Source organism: Sycon ciliatum, chromosome 12 (assembly GCF_964019385.1).
Source record: "Sycon ciliatum chromosome 12, ocSycCili1.1, whole genome shotgun sequence".
Taxonomy (NCBI): domain Eukaryota; kingdom Metazoa; phylum Porifera; class Calcarea; order Leucosolenida; family Sycettidae; genus Sycon; species Sycon ciliatum.
The window spans coordinates 7,438,491-7,460,460 of NC_088654.1; the positions used below are offsets into that span (position 1 = coordinate 7,438,491).

At 45.8% G+C, this 21,970-nt stretch overlaps 3 protein-coding genes across 3 annotated transcripts; 2 read left to right on the forward strand and 1 right to left on the reverse strand.

The window, feature by feature from the left end:
- Positions 1 to 507: 507 nt before the first annotated feature.
- LOC135828265 (dentin sialophosphoprotein-like) lies at positions 508 to 5,467 on the forward strand. The gene is made up of 2 exons (XM_065340714.1): positions 508 to 813; positions 3,887 to 5,467. Exons 1-2 carry the CDS (start codon positions 721 to 723, stop codon positions 4,769 to 4,771), a joined length of 978 nt encoding a protein of 325 aa, XP_065196786.1. The 5' UTR covers positions 508 to 720; the 3' UTR covers positions 4,772 to 5,467.
- Positions 5,468 to 18,098: 12,631 nt separating this feature from the next.
- LOC135827921 (piggyBac transposable element-derived protein 4-like) lies at positions 18,099 to 20,524 on the reverse strand. Its single transcript, XM_065340358.1, has 2 exons — positions 19,933 to 20,524; positions 18,099 to 19,612 (listed from the first exon to the last, which is right to left on the reverse strand). The coding sequence occupies exons 1-2, from the start codon at positions 20,252 to 20,254 to the stop codon at positions 18,099 to 18,101; spliced, it is 1,836 nt and encodes a 611-aa protein (XP_065196430.1). The 5' UTR covers positions 20,255 to 20,524.
- On the forward strand, positions 20,253 to 21,102 carry LOC135827922 (aspartate and glycine-rich protein-like). The gene is made up of 2 exons (XM_065340359.1): positions 20,253 to 20,309; positions 20,569 to 21,102. Exons 1-2 carry the CDS (start codon positions 20,253 to 20,255, stop codon positions 21,100 to 21,102), a joined length of 591 nt encoding a protein of 196 aa, XP_065196431.1.
- The last annotated feature ends 868 nt before the right edge of the window (positions 21,103 to 21,970 follow it).

Consider the following 21,970-nt stretch of genomic DNA (forward strand, 5'->3'; position numbering starts at 1 on the left):
ACGTGACTGTTCCAACTCCGCTGCCTTGGCCACGAACCAGTCATTTTTCGCCCTTCGCACAGCGGCGCGGGCCTCTCCTCGAGCCCTCCGGAATTCTACCAGTACTGGATTGTTGGACTGGCCAGTCTTGATCCATCGGGAGTACAACTCGTTCCGTCTGGCAAGTAGACACATACACACATACACACACACACACACACACACACACACACACACATTACAGCTGGTCTTCTACAAGGCGGTCGATTAACAGACGAGCACACCGGCAGAACCATAGCTATTCAGACATGTACATGATCATACATTACTTACATGAGTACATGTACAGGCACACACATACAATGTACATTTATGTACACGCACGCACATACATGTACATGTACATGTATGTGCGTGCGTGTACAACGTCATACTCTAACGGTGTGACATGCATGCAAGTCATCGCCAATTGCTCTGCTCCACCGGAGTCTGGGAGAAAGAGCGGTTTGCGGCAAGCGTCTACCCCAATCGGCCGGACATCTTCGTAGTGAATCGCCATTTTCATCTTCAAACCTACATGTACATGTGCATATGCCGCAACCAGCATGCAACGCCAAACAAGTATATAAGCTAGATAGTTGTTGACAATAAACATCCGTCGATAGCTCACTCTGTCAGAGAAACAAAGCAGCTGAAACAAGAAGCAACTGTTACTTTGTGCAGCTCTGTCCTTTCCTCGAGATGAAGGTTGCTTTCGTTCTGGCCTTGTGCCTGTTGGCCGGTACGTTCGTCCGCTCCATTCCCCTGGACGTGTCGTCACAGGATGTGGCTGAGGTGAGAGTCCTGTCATTATGTAACGCTACTGCGTTGTACCAAGTCTACATGAAAACCAGAGTGAGCAGCTCGGATGGGTTGCTGTCACGGCGGAATTCCGTGATTACATCATCTTAGTGATGTAGACTTGTAGTGCGTACAAGCAGGATTCAAGCAGGTCTCTTTCCATGCTTTCTGCACAACTGCAGCTCAGTTGTACGCACTACGCCATTTTCCGCCTCAGATCTGCGCCAAATATGATGTAATCACGGAATTCCGCCGTGACAGACACCCATAGCAGAAAAAGCCCCAAGCTGCACACTCTGGTTTTCATGTACTCTTGGTTGTACTTGTGTGTGCGGGGGAAGGGGGCTGCTGCATTATTTATTTTGTTCTTTCTACAAAATCTGCATATCCCCAGACTCTAGGGTGAATAATGGAGTGCGGTGGGTATACCGGGAACCCCATTTTCCCGCGATCGAGATGCGGTGTCCCTTCAACATCCATTGTAAATCTGCACAAGAGTTACACAAGCGAAAGACTGGCTTTTTGTTGTTAGTCAGAGTTTCATGGTAACACCCTGTAGTCCGACAGCAGCATTGAGCGTACTACCTCCGTGTGATATGCAGATCTAACGATGAGTTGGGGAAGATGTTTATTTTTTTAATTTTTTTTTTAGTGTTTAGTTATGAGTACATGTATATGAAGAATCCACGTGCAGCTCTCTAAATCACAAAATTGTTTGCGGCTAGAAAGCGTGTGTGATGTTGAACTTGTATTGATGGAAATTTGACAGACAGAATTATGAGGTAAAGTTCTGAAAAGTCCAATGATTTATAAAAATAATAAACTTCAAAGTTAATTATCGTATCCACGTTTGTTCGCGCTCGCGATGCCGGACAAATTACTGGTGCTGTGCTTGTGGATATATCCAAAGCATTTGACAAGGTCAGGCACCAAGTGCTCATTAATGATTTGTTTGAGCTTCGCATATCTGGTTCAGTATTAGTTTGGTTTGCCGACTATTTGTCCAATCGTCGCCAAATAGTGCACATTGCTGAGAACTGTAGCTCTCCCTTCCCCTGCATGTGTGGCGTTCCCCAGGGCTCTGTTCTTGGTCCGCTGCTTTTTGTACTCTATGTTCGTTCGAGCCAGTCCGTTGTCTCCGAGTTTTGTGTGAAAGTTATTCAATTTGCTGACGATATTCTATCGTATGCTTGCGGTACGCAGAAGAATGCGCTTAGCAACTCCCTGTCTGCAGTTGTCTCAGCCAGTAGTACCTAGCTGTCAAACCGCAATTTAATTATAAATGCCCGGAAGGCACAAGTGCTCTTCCTGTCTATGCCACATATTACTGACCACCAATTTGCAGTGTACTGTCATGGAGTGCAGCTCAAGCACGTTACTTGTGCAAAGTACCTTGGAATACATTTGGACCAGGATCTTTCTTGGAGGACTTAAGTTGATTCTATGGTCACCAAACTTGCCACTAAAATTGGTATTCTGTTCCGAAATCGACACAATATTCCGCTGACTTGCGGAGAAACTTTTGTAAAGTCCCTAGCGTTGCCAGATTTTCTATATGCTTCAGGTTGTTTTTCTACTAGCCTTTCCTTAACCCAGTTAGGTAGGCTTGAACGAATGCTAAAGCCAGCTTTGCGTTCAGTGTACGATACTGGTTTTTGTAGTGCCATAAAGTCTTTTATTTGCGAGGCTTGGTTTAGATCGTTTGGCACCCATGTATTCTTCGTATTGTGGGATGGACAACACCAAGAGAAGATGTAGAGATAACTATTTACTCACTCTGCGGACGGAACTGTTTCGTCCTTTGTGGACTCGTCAGCGCAGCACAGAGAAAATGAGGCCGAACCTGATAGCAATGAAAAATAGATTTTCCAAAGCCGGATTTAAGTCCTTTACGGTATAACCAGTGTATGCCGGACCCTGTACCAAGCGTGATCCTGTATTGACAGGACAGTTTTTCATGCACCATAGTGCGGTGGATCGAACGTACATGTACATCCCTGGACCAAGCGGAATCCTGCCATATCCGGGCAATTTCCGCTGCACCTAGGGCATCCGGTTGGGGCAGGTTTCACTATATACAGTAAAACCTGTCAATGCGACCACTCGGATAAGGCGACCACCTGTCCTGGAAGACCACAGGAACCAGGACCAAGGGACTCTACTTCCAGTCAATTGACCCTGGATAAGGAGACCACTTGGTAATGGAGACCACAATTTGAAGGTCGCTCAGAGTTTGTCCCAGACCACGCCACCACTCTCCTTATTCATGGCTCACACATGACGGGTTTACGTGGCTCTAGTAAAAAAAAGAAGAAAAAAGTGTGTCAATCACTCATAGGGTTCCCTGTAATAAGACGACACCGTCTGTAGGGTTCCCCTATTACATGTAAATACTATTACATGATTGTACTACTATTACGCCTTCATTTCACTGAAGGCACTTAAAGAGGGCCGGGTTAATTATCTCTTTCCCATCTTTCTCTGTCACTGTGGGCATGGGGCCCATTTTTGACTAGCAAACAGGATGTGCGCAATTGGATCCGGGCATTCGTGTAAATTTGCACAAACATTTCGGCGCACTTACATATGTATGCGTTGCCTGAAAGACGAAAAGGATGTTCTGTTCGACGATTCGCAGTAGCGTGCCGAGTAGTAGACTTGATTATGACACGTGTATTTTGGAACTCCAATTTTTCTTTAAGAATGAACTCCTTGAGCCTCTTGTACGGGCAAATAACACATTAATTTTGTGAAGAATCAACACAATTACATAAAAAATGGAAGTCCAAATAGGCTCAGCGGTTTCAGGGAAAACACTAGGGAAGATGTGATGCATCATACCTGTACAATTTCAGGAAAAGATTCTGCTTGGCGGTATTTGTGTGCAATCTCGTGCAGCGACTTAAAACTCTATGATACCGTTAAGAAATCCACACATTTTCCTCATGTAGCTGAATGAAGGCATACGCCAATACGTCACATCAATTCTTACTTTTCACTAAGGTTACACGTTTCCCTACTGTTTGCATTAGATAAAGCAGGATGCTTTCCCTACTGTTTGCATTAGGTAAACCAGGATGCTGTCGAGATCACTAAGCGTGATGCTGCTGTTGAGCTGGATGCGCTCAACGACGAAGATGAAGATGCCATTGACAACTTCGAAGAAGATGAGGATGAGGATGACGTCATGGACGATGATGAGGATGAGGATGACGTCGACGAGGACGAGGATGAGGATGACGTAGAGTATGACGAGGATGAAGATGACGAGGCCGATGAGCTGGACATGGAGGATAACGAGGCTGGGTACACGCCAAAGGGTGGTGACGTCACTGTGTTTGCTGGTGGCTCAGATGGCGACGGAACTGGTGGACTTGACGGCAGCATTGACGATGGTCTTGGCAGTGATGAAGGTGGACCAGGCGGAGAACCAGACTTGGGCAGTGATGAAGGTGGACCAGGCGGAGAACCAGACTTGGGCAGTGATGATACTGGCGATGTTGGTGGAGGCTCTGATGAAGGCGAAGTCGAGCCCACAGACGACAGTGGAGTAAGTAAACCAGCAGTGACTAGCTCCACTGTCCATCCTGGTAAAGGCCCCCGCACACGCCCACCCACGATTCTTCCCACGAGCAAATACTATGGTGGACGCCGTGTGGGAAACCGCCGAAACAACCGACGCAACAACCGACGCAGCATCCGTCGAAGCAGCCGCAGCAGCAGCCGCCGCAGCAGCCGCCGCAGCAGCCGCCGCAGCAACCGCAATAGCCGCCGTAACGGCAGCCGCAACAGCAGCCGCAACAGCAGCCGCAACAGCAGCCGCAACAGCAGCCGCAACAGCAGCCGCAACAACAGCCGCAACAACAGCCGAAAGAACAGGCGCACTGGAGGTCGCAAGAACACCCGTAGATCTGCAAATCGCCGTGCCAAGTACTACTCTAAGAAGGGGTAAATTAAACTCACTCATCATGCCAAAGCATAGCCATGGTTGCATAGCACGATCACATTTTACCAGTCTGCACTGATCGCACAGCAGGCTATACATTTAGTTTCAGGCTATACCTATGGCAGAATTTTCAACAACAGAGCAGGCAAGCTGGTATGTGCATTCTCCCACTTAAGTAATCAGCCCTATGGTTTCATTTTGCGTCCTACGCACGTGACTCTTGCTGCTGAACAGATGATCACAAAACATAATCCTATAAATCCTCATATGACAATACAATTAATTTATGACCCGCGCTGTTACACGCACCACTTCCTCGCCGAGCCAGCTCTCCCCTCCCCCGCCACCCCCGCCACCCCCGCCCGCCTCTTCACACAGTACACAGGTTTTTAGTTTAGCCGAGCACGAGCACGAGGACGGCCGCAACACTATCGGCACTGTTAGTTGTGTTCCATGAGAGCTGTTCCGCCATCGTCTGCTTCCGACTAGTGCCCGCTAGTTACCTTTTCCCGCTCTCGTAGCAATCATTATACCTCCCTCTTCCCAATTCCTTCTCGCCTGGATAATACTATTCACAATAAACATTCGAAGTACAGTGAAACCTGTCTAAGAACGACCGCTCAAGGGACCTTTGAAACGTGGTCTTTGTTACCAGGTGGGCTCCTTATTCAGGGTCATTTCACTGGAAAGAGCATCCCTTGATTCTGGTTCCAGTGGTCTTGTACGACAGGCGGTCGCCTTATCCGAGTGGTCGCCTTGACAGGTTTCACTGTAATCTGGTGATGTACTGTAGCTTGACTCAAACCTGTAGGCGTGTAGATATCATGTGACGTGTAGATATCATGTGACGTGTAAATATCATGTGACGTGTAGATATCATGTGACGCGTAGATATCATGTGACGTGTAGATTCATACATGGTTAGAACACGTGCGTTGTTGAGCTATCATTGCTCAGACTGGTTAAACGGTGGTTCGAATTTACAGGACGCGGAAAGAGCTTCCACGAAGGCATAATTATGTTGGGCACCTTCACAGACGCACTGCACTGGCTGATCAAATGTGTGTGTGTGTGTCTCTCTCTCTCTCTAATTGGCTCTGCTGTAGTACAGGCATCCAACAGCAAATACGAAAGAATAAGAATAATAAGAATGGACTCAGATGGAGAGCCAAGGTTTAATTTATACAAAAGGGAAAGACCAAGGAACTACAAGTTACGCTATACTGTCCACTAACACCACCAGTTGCTAAACCTTTCCCTCCTTATGTTATTTCTATAACTTAGAACCTTCCAAATTGGAAGGCTGTTTGAGTGCGCATCCAAGATGTGCTAGAGCTGTTAGCCAGTTAGTTGTAGAACGTCAGTACCGTCGGTCAGTGTCGTGCAATGTTATCGCATGAGCTGATTGTTTAGTAACTGGTGGTGTTAGTGGACAGTATAGCGTAACTTGTAGTTCCTTGGTCTTTCTCTTTTGTATAAAACAATAATGATAATAATAATTTAATAATAGCAATGAAAAGTATGAATGCCGCAGACATCACCACGCAACATGACAATTTGTTCAAGGTTTGGTTTTGTGTGTTTCCAAAATCGATTTTCACGTTCCGATCATCAGTGGAAATACGGAACTAAAGAGATCAAGGGAAAAACAAAGGTTAAAAATCCAAAGAAGTGTGACACATGACGGGTAACTTGTGGTAAGTTTTACAAAAAGTGAGAACTAAAATAAAGAGTAAGTGTGACAAACGGGCATGAACAGTGCAGAAACAACTCATGAACACGGGGTGCAAACTCACGAAAATAACCTAAGTGCTAAAACATGTTCTTGTCATGTTGCGTGGTGATGTCTGCGGCATTCATACTTTTCATTGCTATTATTAAACTTTTATCTCCACGTAGATTATTTGGATAATAATAATAATAATAATAATAATCTTCACTAGTTTGAGGGAAAGAGACAAACGGGAAAAGTCTGAAGAAAAAATTGACTGTCACCACCAGGACTCGAACCAGGGACCCTCGCTTGTAGCTAGCGATGCTCTAACCACTGAGCTATGGTGTAGTCGTCATCACAGCAGAGACTGTTCAACATTCTCTTCAGACTTCGTAACTCACACTTCCTGTGAATCCACACAGGCGGGTGGGACGCAGCCCTCACTGTACCCACACACTTCACGTACACTCTAGCACGCGGGGAGCCCCAAGTCATAAAATCTTCACTAGTTTGAGGGAAAGAGACAAACGGGAAGATAATAATAATAATAATAATAATAATAATAATAATAATAATAATAATAATGATCAACGCAATAAATAGAGTAAGCTGCGCACTCAGTATAAACACCATTAGCAAAACATGTTTCCATGTAAATATAGAAGCTTGTTTCATGAAAACAAGTTTTGCTAATGGTGTTTGTACTGAGTGCGCAGCTTGCTCTATTTATTGCGTTGATTACATTTTTATCTCCACGTAAGCTTTTTGATAATAATAATAATAATAATAATAATAATAATAATAATTTTACAAGAAGTCGGAGGCGGATAATACTTTAATAACGAAGGTACGTGTTGGGTCGTAAGTATCCACGCAAACACACATCCAGTCAAAATAAGGCACTTGTCAAAGTATCCGAACGTTTTCGGTCCCTTCTCATCAAGGATTATGCAGGGAATGGCTCAAGTTGGAAAGACTAAAACTTATATAGCGTAAAGATATGAGATAACAACACTCGTGACAAGGTGGAAAATTATCAAGTTCAGCACGACACAAAACTATAAGTTTTAGTCTTTCCAACTTGAGCCATTCCCTGTATAATCCTTGATGAGAAGGGACCGAAAACGTTCGGATACTTTGACAAGTGCCTTATTTTGACTGGATGTGTGTTTGCGTGGATACTTACGACCCAACACGTACCTTCGTTATTAAAATAATAATAATAATAATAATATTTTGGAACTCGGATGTTGAGCCATAAATAAATGTAAAAGAGAAAAGGACACATGGTTACGAGTTAAGAGTCTCCATCACTGTAACATGATACTATATACAGTCAGAAAGTGAGGAGTACTGTAGGAGTTTGGCTTTCGGCTTGTACAATTCGTTTTCGCAAAGCTTCCCCTTCTTTACTTATCTTTGATATTTATGACCCACCCAAGTTGGGTGGTGTGCTGCTTTGCTGCTTTGAATTGTAGTTAGACCGCTTTGTCAAATATCGTACTGGTCTCGTCATCGTCCAGTAACAATCGACATTCTTTGTTCCGTTGGGACTGTAGCTTTTTGCTCGTTTTCGTTGCGCTTGCCTTCCCCTCTTTGGTCTTTCCATAACCTTGAACCTTCCAAGTTGGAAGGCTGTCGGTTAGCGCTACGGAGATGTGTTGAAGTTAGGTGTCAGGACGTCGAATGTCTCAGTACTCTGTCAGTTTTGTGCCTAGTTATTGCACTTTCTGACTGTATATAGTATCATGTTACAGTGATGGAGACTTACTCTTAACTCGTAACCATGTGTCCTTTTCTCTTTTACAATAATAATAATAATAATAATTTGAAACTCGGATGTTGAGCCATAAATAAATGTAGAAGAGAAAAGGACATATCGATACGAGCTAAGAGTAACTCTCCATCACTGTAACATGATACTATATACAGTCAGAAAGTGCAATACTAGGCACAAAACTGACAGAGTACTGAAACATTCAACGTCCTGACACCTCTTTGGTCTTTCCATAACCTTGAACCTTCCAAGTTGGAAGGCTGTCGGTTAGCGCTACGGAGATGTGTTGAAGCTAGGTGTCAGGACGTTGAATGTTTCAGTACTCTGTCAGTTTTGTGCCTAGTATTGCACTTTCTGACTGTATATAGTATCATGTTACAGTGATGGAGAGTTACTCTTAGCTCGTATCGATATGTCCTTTTCTCTTCTACATAATAATAATAATTATTATTATTAATAATAATAATAATAATAATAAGCAATGAATATAACTAAATGCGCACTCATATCACAACCATGGGCATGAATAATGTATTCCAGAACGTTTTCTTGTCACAATTATCAATGGAATTCGTGACTAAAGAGAATGATGAAACTACAATAGGATTTATACACTTGGAGTGAAACAGCACGCAGAAATCGGGAACAAACATTAATGTAAACGAAGACGAACACTGTGTCTTATCTTCATTATCAGCGAGTACCGGTACGCCGGACGCATACAACCGCAACTCACCAAAGCTGAGAAGGAGCAAACGGCTGGCGGCAGCTCGGTTTGCAGAGGTGACTTGAAAGATGCATCGAAACTCTCCGGATATGGATGATGCCAGCGGAAGAGTTGACGACTGTCAGGTGTTTGGCAATGGCAAGGGAAGACCGGTCAGGAAGAGAACGCGACGGCAGCTGGAGGAGGAGTGTGGAAGCGACGTGTGCAGTGACGATGAGGAACCCGGTGGTCAGTTGCTGGGAGAGCCGACGACAGGTGAAGGTGGCAGCGATGATGAAGAGGACGATGACGATGATGACGATGATGGTGCAGATGGTGTGAAGGACGGTGGCGGTCAGAAACCAAGTGAAGGCGGAGGCGGTGAGAAGAAGAAGAATACATTGGCAATAAAATTGCATTTGTTGTCTAACCCCGTGTGTCGTGAAAGTTATGATGATTCTTGGTTCAGTGTTGTTCGTTCTGCAAGTAGTTTCAAGCAGTTGAAAGTTCTAGAAGCAGTCTACATTCGCATTCGTGATCCAAATCTTTGTAAACAAAAAGAAAATGTCACCGCACTTACGCTATTCCAGTAAATTCGCACTCACACACACTTGCACATGCATGTCCATTGTCACACTGCACTTGCTGAATTTCCTATCATTTCTCACTGCACCTATAGTTTATTACCTGTGCAAATTGTTCCTAGGTTTGTGCTATTTTTCTTACTATGCTTGTATCCTCGCTGTTTCACTCCAAGTGTATAAATCCTATTGTAGTTTCATCATTCTCTTTAGTCACGAATTCCATTGATAATTGTGAAAAGAAAACATTCTGGTATACATTATTCGTCCCCATGGTTGTGATATGAGTGCGCATTTAGTTATATTCATTGCATTATTTTAAAAGATTATTGTCTCCACGTCGCCTTTTTACAATAATAATAAGAATAATAACAGCTACTAACTCGTCGCAATTAAGGGGGCAGATTGGTCTTAAATCCCTGAAAAGTCGAATTTTTAAATTCATATCGAGTGCTACATCAGTTGAAAGAGCATGAATAGCTGCAAAATTTCTGAAATTTTGTCTCGATCTGACCAGCCGTTCAACAGTTATGGCCAAAAATGTGGCCTTGCAAGGAAAGTTTTTTTGTTACGCGCTGTCAGTCCAAAAATCACGTTTTTTAGCCACGTATTGGGCTGCACGGCGGCGGGCGTCGTCCGCCGCCGTGCAGCAGGACTTTTGCCAGCACCCTCGTGACGTTACAGATATGTGGCTTGATTATTGTAGTTGACGTTGATTTAGTGACTTTGGCAAGTTTGAGTCGTGTCAAGAAGTCAGGTAGGATTCAGTACTAGGCGTCCTGGTGTGGCGCTGTGTCAATGGGAAAGCCAGCAGTGTCCTCCAGGACCTATTCTCACCATCAGCTGGCAGCACCACCCGGCACCAGGTTTCCAGGGGCCTCACTGTCCCCTCGGCACAGTCAGAAGCCGGCAGATCTCGCCTGGCCTTTCAGGCAGCCTTGGCCTGGAACGCTCTCCCAAGGAGTGTAAGGGAGATCAAGGCTGCCCAGCAATTTAAGCTTGCCTCCATCCCCTACACCTTGCAATGAATGCTCTGTCTGACTTTTCCCGTCCACACACCACGTCATTTACTCTTCTCTGCGTGCTTGTGCGCTTATGAACTCTTTGTGTTCCCTCTGTTGACGCTTCAAAATCGCTCTATTGACACTGCAAAATCGCTCTGTTGACGCTACAAAATTGCTTATCATCTCCCTCCCTCCCTCCCCCCCTCTCTCTCTCTCTCTCTCTCTCTCTCTCTCTCTCTCTCCCCGTAGCTCTCTCCCTTTTGAAATTCGCTTCCATAGAATTGGGCACCATTGCCCGTTTGGCCTTGCGAAGCAAAATAAAAATCAACAACAACAACATACACCAAAATTACGGTCAATTGAATGCCATATGAAATTTATGGGTGGGCTGCCCCCTTAGGTTAATTGACTCTGCTGTAGTTCAGGCATCCAACAGCTAGCGCCTTGACAAATTGCACAAATTGTCTCCACTAACTCATCGCAATCAATTGGCTCTGCTGTAGTACAGGCATCCAACAGCTAGCGTCTTGACAAATTGCACACATTTCCCCCTCTAACTCGTCGCAATCAATTGGCTCTGCTGTAGTACAGGCATCCAACAGCTAGCGCCTTGACAAATTGCACACATTGCCCCGACTATGCTATAGTCATCTAGCGCTCAGCTTCACACAATCCCCAACCAGCAAGTTGGCCCATAGATTACACACAAGGGGTCCCCCTAAGCCTTACACTTGTTTCCGCCTGTATCCACCTTAAATTCCCATTATGCTGTGACCAGTCTGCATTGAATAATTGTTTGCCTGATGATTGCACACTGTGCATGAAACTCACAGTAACAAAACACTACGAATGATCCATTGTTTGTTGACATGACTGTGTCATTGCTTCCCCCAAGAAATTGGATTTTGAGCACTTTTTCTGCAGCTGCAGGCATAGTCTTACTGAGTATATATGATTATTATAATTATGATTTCGATCTTGTGGAGGACTCTCAATAGGACGCACTTGCCCTGGTTAGCTAAATTATGCTTTGCCCTCTACTTCTGGTAGTTTGAGCATTCTCAGCGCTAGTACATCGAGCTGTCCTAGTGTCTGTGGTTCTCGTAGTCATGGCTGACAGTTCAATCCTATTTTAAGCTCGGAGTTGCACTGATGAGGCCTCATTGGCCAAAACAGTCTGGCTGTCTGCAACATTGATTACATGTATATAATTATATCGCTCCTGCTCTTGCAGTAGTTGAGCACTCTCATGTGAGGTTGTGCATTTGCTGTTTGCATAACGCAGAGCTCACTGACTTGTCAGGTTGAGCACTCTGGCAAGGTACGTACGGGCCTGATTTAAATCTGGCTTTGGAAATTACTTACAAGTATATTTTTTCATTGCTATCTGGTTCGGCCTCATTTCCTCTGTACTGCGCTGATGAGTTCACAAAGAACGAAACAGCATGCTGTCCGCAGATTGAGTATATAAAGAGAGGGAGATAATATTAATATCTCCCTCTCTCTCTCTTTCTCTCTCTCTCTCTCTCTCTCTCTCTCTCTCTCTCTTTTTCTCTTTTTCTATATCCGGCTCTCTCTATCTCTCTATCTCGTTCTCTACCTCTATTTCTCTCTCTATCGGTGTCTTTCTCTCCCCCCCTCCTCTCTCTCTCTGGCTCGCTGTCCTCTCTCTCTCTCTCTCTCCCTCCTCTTTCCCCTCTCTTTCTCTTCAATCTATAACAATACTGCGGGCCACACCGTTTGGATGCCAATCTCACCAAACGGGATACGCCCCCATACGAGAGGTCCTGAAAGGACAGGTAGACAGAAAGAATGCAGGAAGGAATATGCCATACTCTGGATCGCCATAGTTTGGTACTTGGTGCTGGTATTTTCTGCGTGTTGGTGCCGGTTAGTTTCGTGGAGGGCTTTCACATCTTTGCCATGTGCATAACTCTGTGCAGACAATGATCATGGCACGCGGACAGCGGAATCAATATGGCCGACATCATGTGTCCCGTAGATTCAAGGGTTGAGTGGAGTTGAAACCAACATGCCTGTCCTGTGTGGACATGTGAATTACAATCTATGTGGAAGAAGTCTGTAAGCCAGTATGTGGAAGAAGGCTGTAGAAAATGGGGAGAATAACGTTATCAAACATTACTGCGCACCAGCTGTGAGAAAGTGGGCTTGTGTGCTGTAATTGCAACTTTGTGTTACAAGGAGGAAAACTTCCTTCTGCCAGCGGAGAGGGCTCAACATAATAATGTGGAGTCGCCTGATGATTGCATTGAGCAGGAAACTCTAAGTTGCGACAATTCTGTAAACCTCCGTTGTCCCTTTTGTGTCTAATTATAACATTAATACTTAATGCAATGAATAAAACTATAGGCGCACTCACATCACAATCAGAGCAACGAATAAATTGTTCCAGAACATTTTCCTGTCTCAATTAGCGGTGGAAACTCGTAACTGAAGATAAAAATAGCAATAGGATTTATACACCTGGGGTGACAAAAACACGGATACAAGTAAGAAATTGAATTGAACTGTACTCAGTGACTTTTTATATTTTACAGGCTACGTTTTATTATTATTATTATTATTATTGTAAAGCTTTCCTTTTGATCTTGTCTCTTATTGTTGTGACCTTTCCACAATAATTGTGTTGCATTGTCAAAAAAATTCTAAGATAAAAAAAATAAAAAAAGATTCAAGTAAGAAATGGACTGAAGGTAAAGTAAGAAAGTAGCACATACTTTATGATAAAAGTACAATACCCTGGTAAGTGATAAATATGTAGGTGAGACTACGATAGGATGTTCGGGGAAGTTAGCACTTTATAATGTGCCGATGTACGGGTAACCGTGGTGAGTGTGGAAAATTACTGGAATGGTGTAAGTGCGGTAACATTATCTTGTTGTTTGCACAGGTTTGGATCACGGATACGAATGTACATTGCTTCTGGGACATTCAACTGCTCGAAACTGCTAGCAGACCTCGTTCAGGGCTCGCTGTGTTCATCGCAGTTGAGCTTTGGTGCTTGGACCTGGTTTACATTTTAATATAATGCTTTATTGTTCGCTGGATCTCCTTGTGATCGGTTCCGCCAGCAACTCTGAGCTCCGCTGAAGAGATCCAACAAGTCCGAAAATTTGGATATCCGCGGATTTAGTGTGCTCATGTACATATGTACAATATACATGTACATGAATACTTTCTACTCAAGAAGTACTTGATTCGTCTCCGGGCAAAACTTCCGTAGCCTCTTCGAACCTCAAGTGGCCTATTGAAAAGGATCGAGCCTGTAATTATTATGTAGAGTCAATATTGGATCATTCGTTTTTCCCACAATGCACCATCACGCTGGCCTTGGCGCACAAATAGCCCTGCTACTCATGGTCACTACATAAAGCACAGATACAATAAAACCTGTAGCTAAAGAGTAAAGACCATCGTGACTAGCGACCAGCCTGGTACTACAGACCACTTTGCCAGGCACGGACGGTCTCACATTCATAATAATGGTTGTTCTGTGCAAACCTCTAACTAAAGGACCACCTGCCACTAAACTTCGGACCGCTTTTTCTGGCCCAAAGGGATGGTCGTTAGTCACAGGTTTTACTGTGCAGGGACAACCGTGGGCAGGGTATGTGTATGAATGCCTTTGGTTTGGACACACTGACATGAAATATTTCCCTCAAGTTGTCTGGCCGTTCCATTGCAGCAGGCATGCTGCATGATTTCAGATTCTTCGCTTTCAATCCAGTATGGTGAGCTGGCCAAGGTAAATACTGTGCTATAATTTTTTTATCAACCCTTTATTGGCCGATGAAAATGTTTGGAAGTTTGTTGTTCCAACGAGGAACACACGCTTCCTGCCGAACTTGACACTTGACTGACTCACGACTGCCATCAGTGGGGACAAATACTAAGAAGGCGATAATAACAATTATTTTTCTCAATTTTCACAATGGTCCATAGGCCATAGCCGATCAGGAAAGAAATAATCCAAATTATTAGAATACAAGTATCCTCCTTTGCTGATGTTGTGTCTTCCACGCCGCACCTGGTATGTCTTTCCTGCTCTTGCGGCAGCCGAGCACGTGGGGTGGTTGGTTCCTTTGCTTTTAGCGTTGTGCGGAGCTGGAAGCAGCAGGATTTTTCCAGCCGTGCTGCGATCCACAGTTAATTGACAAAGCCCAGTTTTAGCACTCTCGCTAGGTACGTTCGGGCCTGGTTTAAATCTGGCTGTTGGCAAATCTTTCCATTACCATCCGGTTTGTTGTTGTTGTTGTTTGGCTTTATTTAGAGTGGAGTTCCAAGACAGGCCTAAACCTAATGACAATGGTCCCACTGATGATAAGAGAAAAGAAAAAATATATAAAAATAAGTTGACAAACAGAACAGAGAAGAAGATAAGTTAGATAACTAATATGAGCACGGCAGCAGGGAAACAAAAATCATAAGCACGGCAACCGGAAAGAAGGGAGTGAGTGTGAGAGAGAGAGAGAGAGAGAGAGAGAGAGAGAGAGAGAGAGAGGGAGAGAGAGAGAGAGAGAGAGAGAGAGAGAAAGAGAGAGAGAGAGAGAGAGAGAGAGAAAGAGGTAGTGAAGCAGATGAGTTCATCCTAGTTAGTAGTACGAAGGTTTCACCTCATTCTCTCTGTGCTGCGCTTATAAGTCCCCAAAGGACCAAGCCGTTCTGTCGGCAGATTGTATTTTTGATGTGCATGTAATTGTATCTTCTGTGCTTTGTTGTCGATTGAACTATTACTACCGGTACAAAATAGAGATGCAAGACTGAGAGTCCTCATTTCTTAAAGGTCGCTGACGTTCGACATTGGATATTCGCCGGTTTTCTTGGGGAATCATACCGCCATAGCATTTCAAACTGACGTCATTGTACTAGCTTTACACGAAGAAAAATGCCACCAGCACGTCAGGTACGAGAGGTGTATTGACCGTGACTGCCAAGTACAAAGTATAATGTTCGTATTTTACATCCTAGTTGCATTTCAGTTCCCACACCTTTGACTGTTGCTACATTGCTCGGCGACGTACCGACGGACGACGAAGTGTTGCTGCACCACACCTCATGCAGGGCGAATGTTGCATAGGGTACAGCTCCCTTACTGTTATTTGTCGCCGTGGTTGGCCACTGTCTTAACATTGGCCGGTGTTTCCACCGAGTCTTGAGATGTTGTAACAAAAAACCTAAATGTAAAGTACTGCAGTGTGCTACCTAGCCAGGAACTGACTGCTCATGGTGACAATGTTGCACTCTGCGTGCTCTTCTGCTAGCTCTTGCTAGGCCGGGAGCTGGGGCGCAGCAGAAATGTGTACAGATACACAGTGATGGCTTCGCATGTATCTCATACACACACACACCGACATGGACAGCAGAAATGGTCACAGAATACACAGTAATGGCTTCGCATGTATCTCATACACACACACCGACATTGACAGCAGAAATGGGCACAGAATACACAGTAATGGCTTCGCATGTATCTCATACACACACACCGACATGGACAGCAGAAATGGGCACAGAATACACAGTAATGGCTTCGCATGTATCTTGAACAAAAACAACTTTAAAACGGCTTGCCCTGACAGAGCATGTGACCTTAGCGGGAGTCTGCGGGACCCGTCTCACAAGTCTCTTGCACGTGAACAAAGCAGTGACACGCACGCTAGCACACATACACGCGCACACGCGCGCGCAGCGCAAATCGGTACAGACATACACATATACAGGACTGACTGTCCATGTCCAATGTACCGGCCATCGGACATGCCTAAGGTCCAGAGTTGCTTGCTCTGTTGCACCGGAGTCTGCGAGAAAGGGAGCCTTGGGGAAAGCCGCTGTACTCGATGGGCCACACCTTCATGAAGTAAAAATCAAGGTTCGATCTTAAGTAACACGACTCTCAACGTGTGCAGTAAATGTATAAAAAGCGTGATTTGTGTAGACAAAAACCATCATTCTACAGCTGAGTCTTTCAAAAAGAACAAAGGAGTTGACCTAAGAAAGCAGCGTTTACTTTGTACAGCTCTCTCTCTCTCTCTTTTCGTCAAGATGAAAGTTGCTTTCGTTCTGGCCTTGTGCCTATTGGTGGGTGCATGTGTCCACTCCAGTCCTTTGGACTTGTCTTCGCAGGATGTTGCTGAGGTAATTGAGAGGGGTGGGGAGCGGGGAAATCAGAAGATGCAATTACTAATGTCACACCTGTTGTCGTTGACATGTTCGGTCGCGGATAGTCTAAAGATTTTATTTGCAAGATTTTGAGATACATGTACGTGTGTACTAGTATACATTTTCTTGTTCAATGAAACAATACCTTCATTGAATAGATGGTTGCTAAAGGTCAAGATTAACCCTTTCAGCACGGCCAGGGTGTGTAACTGACCCGCGGAGCCAAAACCAGTGATTTTCGTGATTTTCCAAAAGTAGTCCTATTCACTCACAAATTTTTCTGCGGAATGCATAGGTTTCAGTGAGAACAATTCCCAACACAAAATTCCATATTTGGTCAATAGAAGCCAGTAAAACGAGTACAAAATATACGTATTTTTGATGAATTTTCGCATAAACACAGGTTGAACGTACCAGAGCATGCAGCTCATTTATACTAGAATGGCCAGGTGGATATGATGGTAAGAACTAGGTTTGACATAATTACGGTTTTGTTCTTGAGTAGATGATGACCAAATATGGTCATGTTTGCTGAAACCAGCTGAGGGGCGTCAGGAACTATTCAATGTGCATACGAATAGCTAGGCAACAGGTTCTTGCCGAACAGACACCGGCAGAGACATGCACATATTCACAACCATACAGATCTATCCAGCCATGCAATTCTCGCATTCACATTCACCCGTACACTCATGTACTCTATTGGACACATGTATGAAAGCGCACCCGTGCGCACGCGCGCGCGCGTGCGCCCCCCCCCCCCCCCTCCCCCCCCCCCCCCCTCCACACACACACACAAATTATAGAATGTAGCTCACATAAATTATTGAATGCAGCTCACACAAAGTAGCTGAGCGCTGCAATACCACTACAGTGAACTAGCAGGTAGCTAGCAACTACATAAAGCCTGCCACGATCCTCAAGCGGTGCCCAGACATGAACACCCCTGACACGAGCGAGTACAGCTCTATTTCCCTCGGTAAGACTCCTCGAAACACTGAATGCAATACGAATGGCTAGGCAACAGGTTCTTGCCGAACAGACACCGGCAGAGACATGCACATATTCACACCCATGCAGACCTATCCAGCCATGCAATTCTCGCACTCACATTCACCTGTACACTCATGTACACTATTGGACACATGCATGAAAGCGCACCCGAGGGCGCGCGCGAGTGCGCGCCCACACACACACACACAAATTATAGAATGTAGCTCATACAAATTATTGAATGCAGCTCACACAAAGTAGCTGAGCGCTGCAATACCACTACAGTGAACTAGCAGGTAGCTAGCAACTACATAAAGCCTGCCACGATCCTCAAGCGGTGCCCAGACCTGAACACCCCTGACACAAGCGAGTACAGCTCTATTTCCCTCGGTGAGACTCCTCGAAACACGGAATGCAGTACCCAGGATTCCCGAGGCAATCAGCGCACATGGTGCGGACATCCTTCCGGTTACCCTTGCCGTAGCAGACAACACACTGTTTCTGCGGATTAGCCTTTTTCTCGGTTGCCGGGATGTAGCGGAGGAAGTGGCTGTCCATGCGCTTCGTGCCTGTGGCTCCACCAGTTGCTGCAGCAGCTGCTTCCGCGTGAGCTACCATCTCCGCCTTGCCTTCGGCGATGAGGGCTTTCAGGGCGCGCTTCACAAAGTCGAAGTGCGTCATGCGGTTTGACTTCCTGTGCAGGATATACGCGTTCAGGAGTGCTTGCTCAATCAGATGCACGGCGAGCTTCTTGTACCACTTCCGGGACTTGCGTGCAGCGGTGTAGAAGGACAGCATCTCATCATTTTTGTCAACTCCACCCATCTTCTTGTTGTAGTCCTGTACAAGACGAAGCTTGCGGACTGGGCGGCGCTGCCGATCTCGCTTGCCAGTTGGCTCTACGTTTGCCTTGTGCATCGTGGACAGAAAATGCACCTCCTTCGTGTCCTGCAACTTTATAAACATCATGCCACCACCGCTCCGGTACAGAAAGTGGCCTTTCTTTAGCCCCTTGAAATTTGCTATACGCTTCGGTAGTCCGATCCGGTTCTTGCGAATGGTACCGCACACTCCCGTTGCGTTGCCCTTGAGGTAGGTGGCTATCGGGATACTCGTGTACCAGTTGTCCACGTACAGCTTATACCCCTTCCCGAGAAGCGGCTCAACGAGCTTGTGCACTACCGCACCGGACACGCCGAGCTCCTTGACCTTCTCAGGGCAGAAGGTTTCGTTGTCCTTCCCGACGTAGACAATCAGATTGAAGAGGTAACCGCTGTCTTCGCAGAGCGCATAGATTTTCATCCCGAAGCGTGCTCGCTTCGACGGAATATACTGGCGGAATGATATCCTTCCCTTGAACGCCACCAGTTCCTCGTCAATTGAAATGTACTCGTTGGGAGTGTAAACGCTCATGAATCGCTCCTGAAGCAACGTCAGAAGAGGCCGTATCTTGGAGAGCTTATCGTTGGGATCTTCTTCAGCGTTGTCCATGAAGTGCAGAAAGTTCATGATAGAGGTGAAGCGCTCGCGCGGCATCGTGCGGCTGTAGAACGGTGTGGCGATGATGGGATCTGTGCTCCAATAGTGGTCAAGCTCGGGCTTAGGAACAAGGCCCATGTTCAAGAACAAGCCCAGGAACACTTTCATTTCGGCTACGGTAACGGGTGTCCACGAGCGGGCGAGGCTGCGCCGGGCCAGTGTTTCAGCGTTAGCGTCGATGTATGCTCTTGCAAACCGGTTTGTCTCCGTCACTAGCATCACCCAGAATTGTGCAGTGAAGAACAGCTTGACATAGTCCAGTGGAGTTGGATCGTCCGGGAGAGGCATCTTGATCCCTGGCTGACCAGTAAATGGCGGCACATTAGGTTCCACATTCTGTTTCACCCAGATACCTGCAGTAACAAAATATCCATGACAAATCCTATGATGTTCCCAGTGTCACACACAAATGCTAATAATTATAATAATTTGCATTGTACAATTCTGTCCGCTGATTGAGTTGTACATGTGTATGAATACTAAAAATATAATTCAAATTTGGAACTCACAACGATAAGCATTTGCAACACAATACACATTTACATGCATTGTGAATGAGGAAAAATGTCCGTGCATGATCATTGAGCGATCAGCTGAGTGACAAGATTTTTAGTACAATTATTTGAAAATTTGAAATTATGAGTACTATTTTCAGATCCATACGCACACTGACCTTCACTTCCATCGTCGCCCTCAGCCAGTGCTTCGACTGCTTCCACGTGCGTTTTAGCAGATATCCCCTCGTTCTCACCGTCACTGTCGCTGCTGGCGCTACCTACATCGTCATCCGCGGCGTCTCCTACGACATCGTCGTCGTCCAATTCATTTTCACTATCGCCTGGCGACGCTGCGCGATTTTCAGGCAGATCTCCATCTTCCTCCGACAGAACGATGTCGTCTTCAGACAATGTCGGCTCGACATCACTGTCAGGGTCGAGTACGACAAGGTCGAGGACATGATCGAGATCGTCTGCACCATATCGACGCCGCGCCATGACAGCAAATTGTCAAAATTTCTATTGTTCAAATAATTTCGCACGCGACATCTATGTAGGCGTACATAGCCGCACATGCGCGTGCGCCCGTCAGTACTATCGTAGAACTGTCGACGTTCATCCAGCACGTCACTGGTCCACGTAGGGATAAGATCCGTCGACCACGGATGTCTCGAGAGTACGTTCATTTTCACTGTACGCATCACGTATATATACGTGATCCGTGGGCCAGTTACATGTACCATCACGTACATATACGTGATGCGTGCTGAAAGGGTTAAGAGATACGTTGTTTGACTTGTTGTTTGCATTAGATTAACCAGGATGCTGTCCAGATCAATGAGCGAGGTGTGGCTGAGGAACGGGAGGCTCTCAATGACGAAGACATGGTGGCAGATGAGCTGTTTGATGACGAAGATGAAGATGCCATTGACGAGACCTATGAGCTGGAAACTGAAGACAACGAGAGTTGGTACAAGGGTAGAGGTGATGATATCGAGGTGCAATCTAGCGCCTCTGACAGTAATGAAAGGGATGGCGGTGACTCAAGCTCCGACGATGGCGGAAGTCGCGAGAGAAACCGCATAACTGCTAGCCGTCGACGCAGCAGCAACCGAATCCGCAGCAGCAGCAGCCCACGCGGCAGCAGTCGCCGCAGCAGCCGACGCAGCAGCCGCAACAGCAGCCGACGCAGCAGCCGACGCAGCAGCCGAGGCAGCAGCCGAGGCAGCAGCCGACGCAGCAGCCGACGCAGCAGCGGAAGCAGCAGCGGAAGCAGCAGCCGTCGTAGCAGCCGACGTAGCAATCGGAGATCTGGTAACCGTCGCTCATCCCGTAACAAGCACTAAGGCTACTACTAGTAGATTATCTCGCCATGGCAACGGGTAACTATGGTAGCGGACGGCCATCACCATGGAGCACTCATCATTGTAATGATCGTCCAAGTGACCTACGATGCATCACTGTAGCAATGGCGGAGTATCAGACACCAGAGCAGTCGAGCTGGCATGTATACCCGACGAGGGAAGTGAAGCAGTATAATGAGTTCCTATACTTACCATGCATTTGACTGCTGCTGAGTCTTCGCAGATTACCACAATCATAACAATCATAAGCCTATAAGCACAATACATTTACATCACACCACACATTAGTCATGACTCTCGTAGTAGGACATGCATCACCTTTCCTACGCTCCCGAATCTACTCCCCCATTCTTTCTTCTATACGGAGCATCACAGTTTATTTTGTTTGCGCTTCACCATAGAGGCGATATCAGGATACCAATTGTATGCTTGATTCTAACATAACCTGCTCACTATTAAGTATTTGTGCCTGGTAGTTAACACCGGTAGTGTAGTTCTCTGAATAGCTAGACTTCTTGTAGATTACCTCTCTCCCCCCCCCCTCCCCCCCACTTCTTCCCTTTGTAGTTACATTACTTCAAAGTATAAACAATAAAATAAGATTCCATCAACCTTAATTTCACTGGTCAAGATTGATGCTGCTGTAGCTGGCCCAGGGACCCGGAATCAGGGTCACACCCCACTGTGGGGCAACCTCCCCCCCCCCCTTGCATAACCCAAGCACAGTACAGCTATACTAGCCGAATGTTTGAAAAGTTCTCAACGCGAGTAATCACACAACATGGGGTTGTGTTTCCACACAGGTTTTCACATGTGGTCCGAGGATCGACTTGTGATTAAGTTGTTTCCT

Bases quoted from the DNA above. Each gene is read 5' to 3' on its own strand.
- LOC135828265 (XM_065340714.1), top strand. From the start codon at position 721: ATGAAGGTTGCTTTCGTTCTGGCCTTGTGCCTGTTGGCCGGTACGTTC. The intron at 814-3,886 runs GTGAGAGTCCTG...TGTTTGCATTAG, and splicing joins CGTCACAGGATGTGGCTGAG to GTAAACCAGGATGCTGTCGA.
- LOC135827921 (XM_065340358.1), bottom strand. From the start codon at position 20,254: ATGGCGCGGCGTCGATATGGTGCAGACGATCTCGATCATGTCCTCGAC. The intron at 19,613-19,932 runs GTCAGTGTGCGT...TTGTTACTGCAG, and splicing joins GGGCGACGATGGAAGTGAAG to GTATCTGGGTGAAACAGAAT.
- LOC135827922 (XM_065340359.1), top strand. From the start codon at position 20,253: ATGACAGCAAATTGTCAAAATTTCTATTGTTCAAATAATTTCGCACGC. The intron at 20,310-20,568 runs GTAGGCGTACAT...TGTTTGCATTAG, and splicing joins ATTTCGCACGCGACATCTAT to ATTAACCAGGATGCTGTCCA.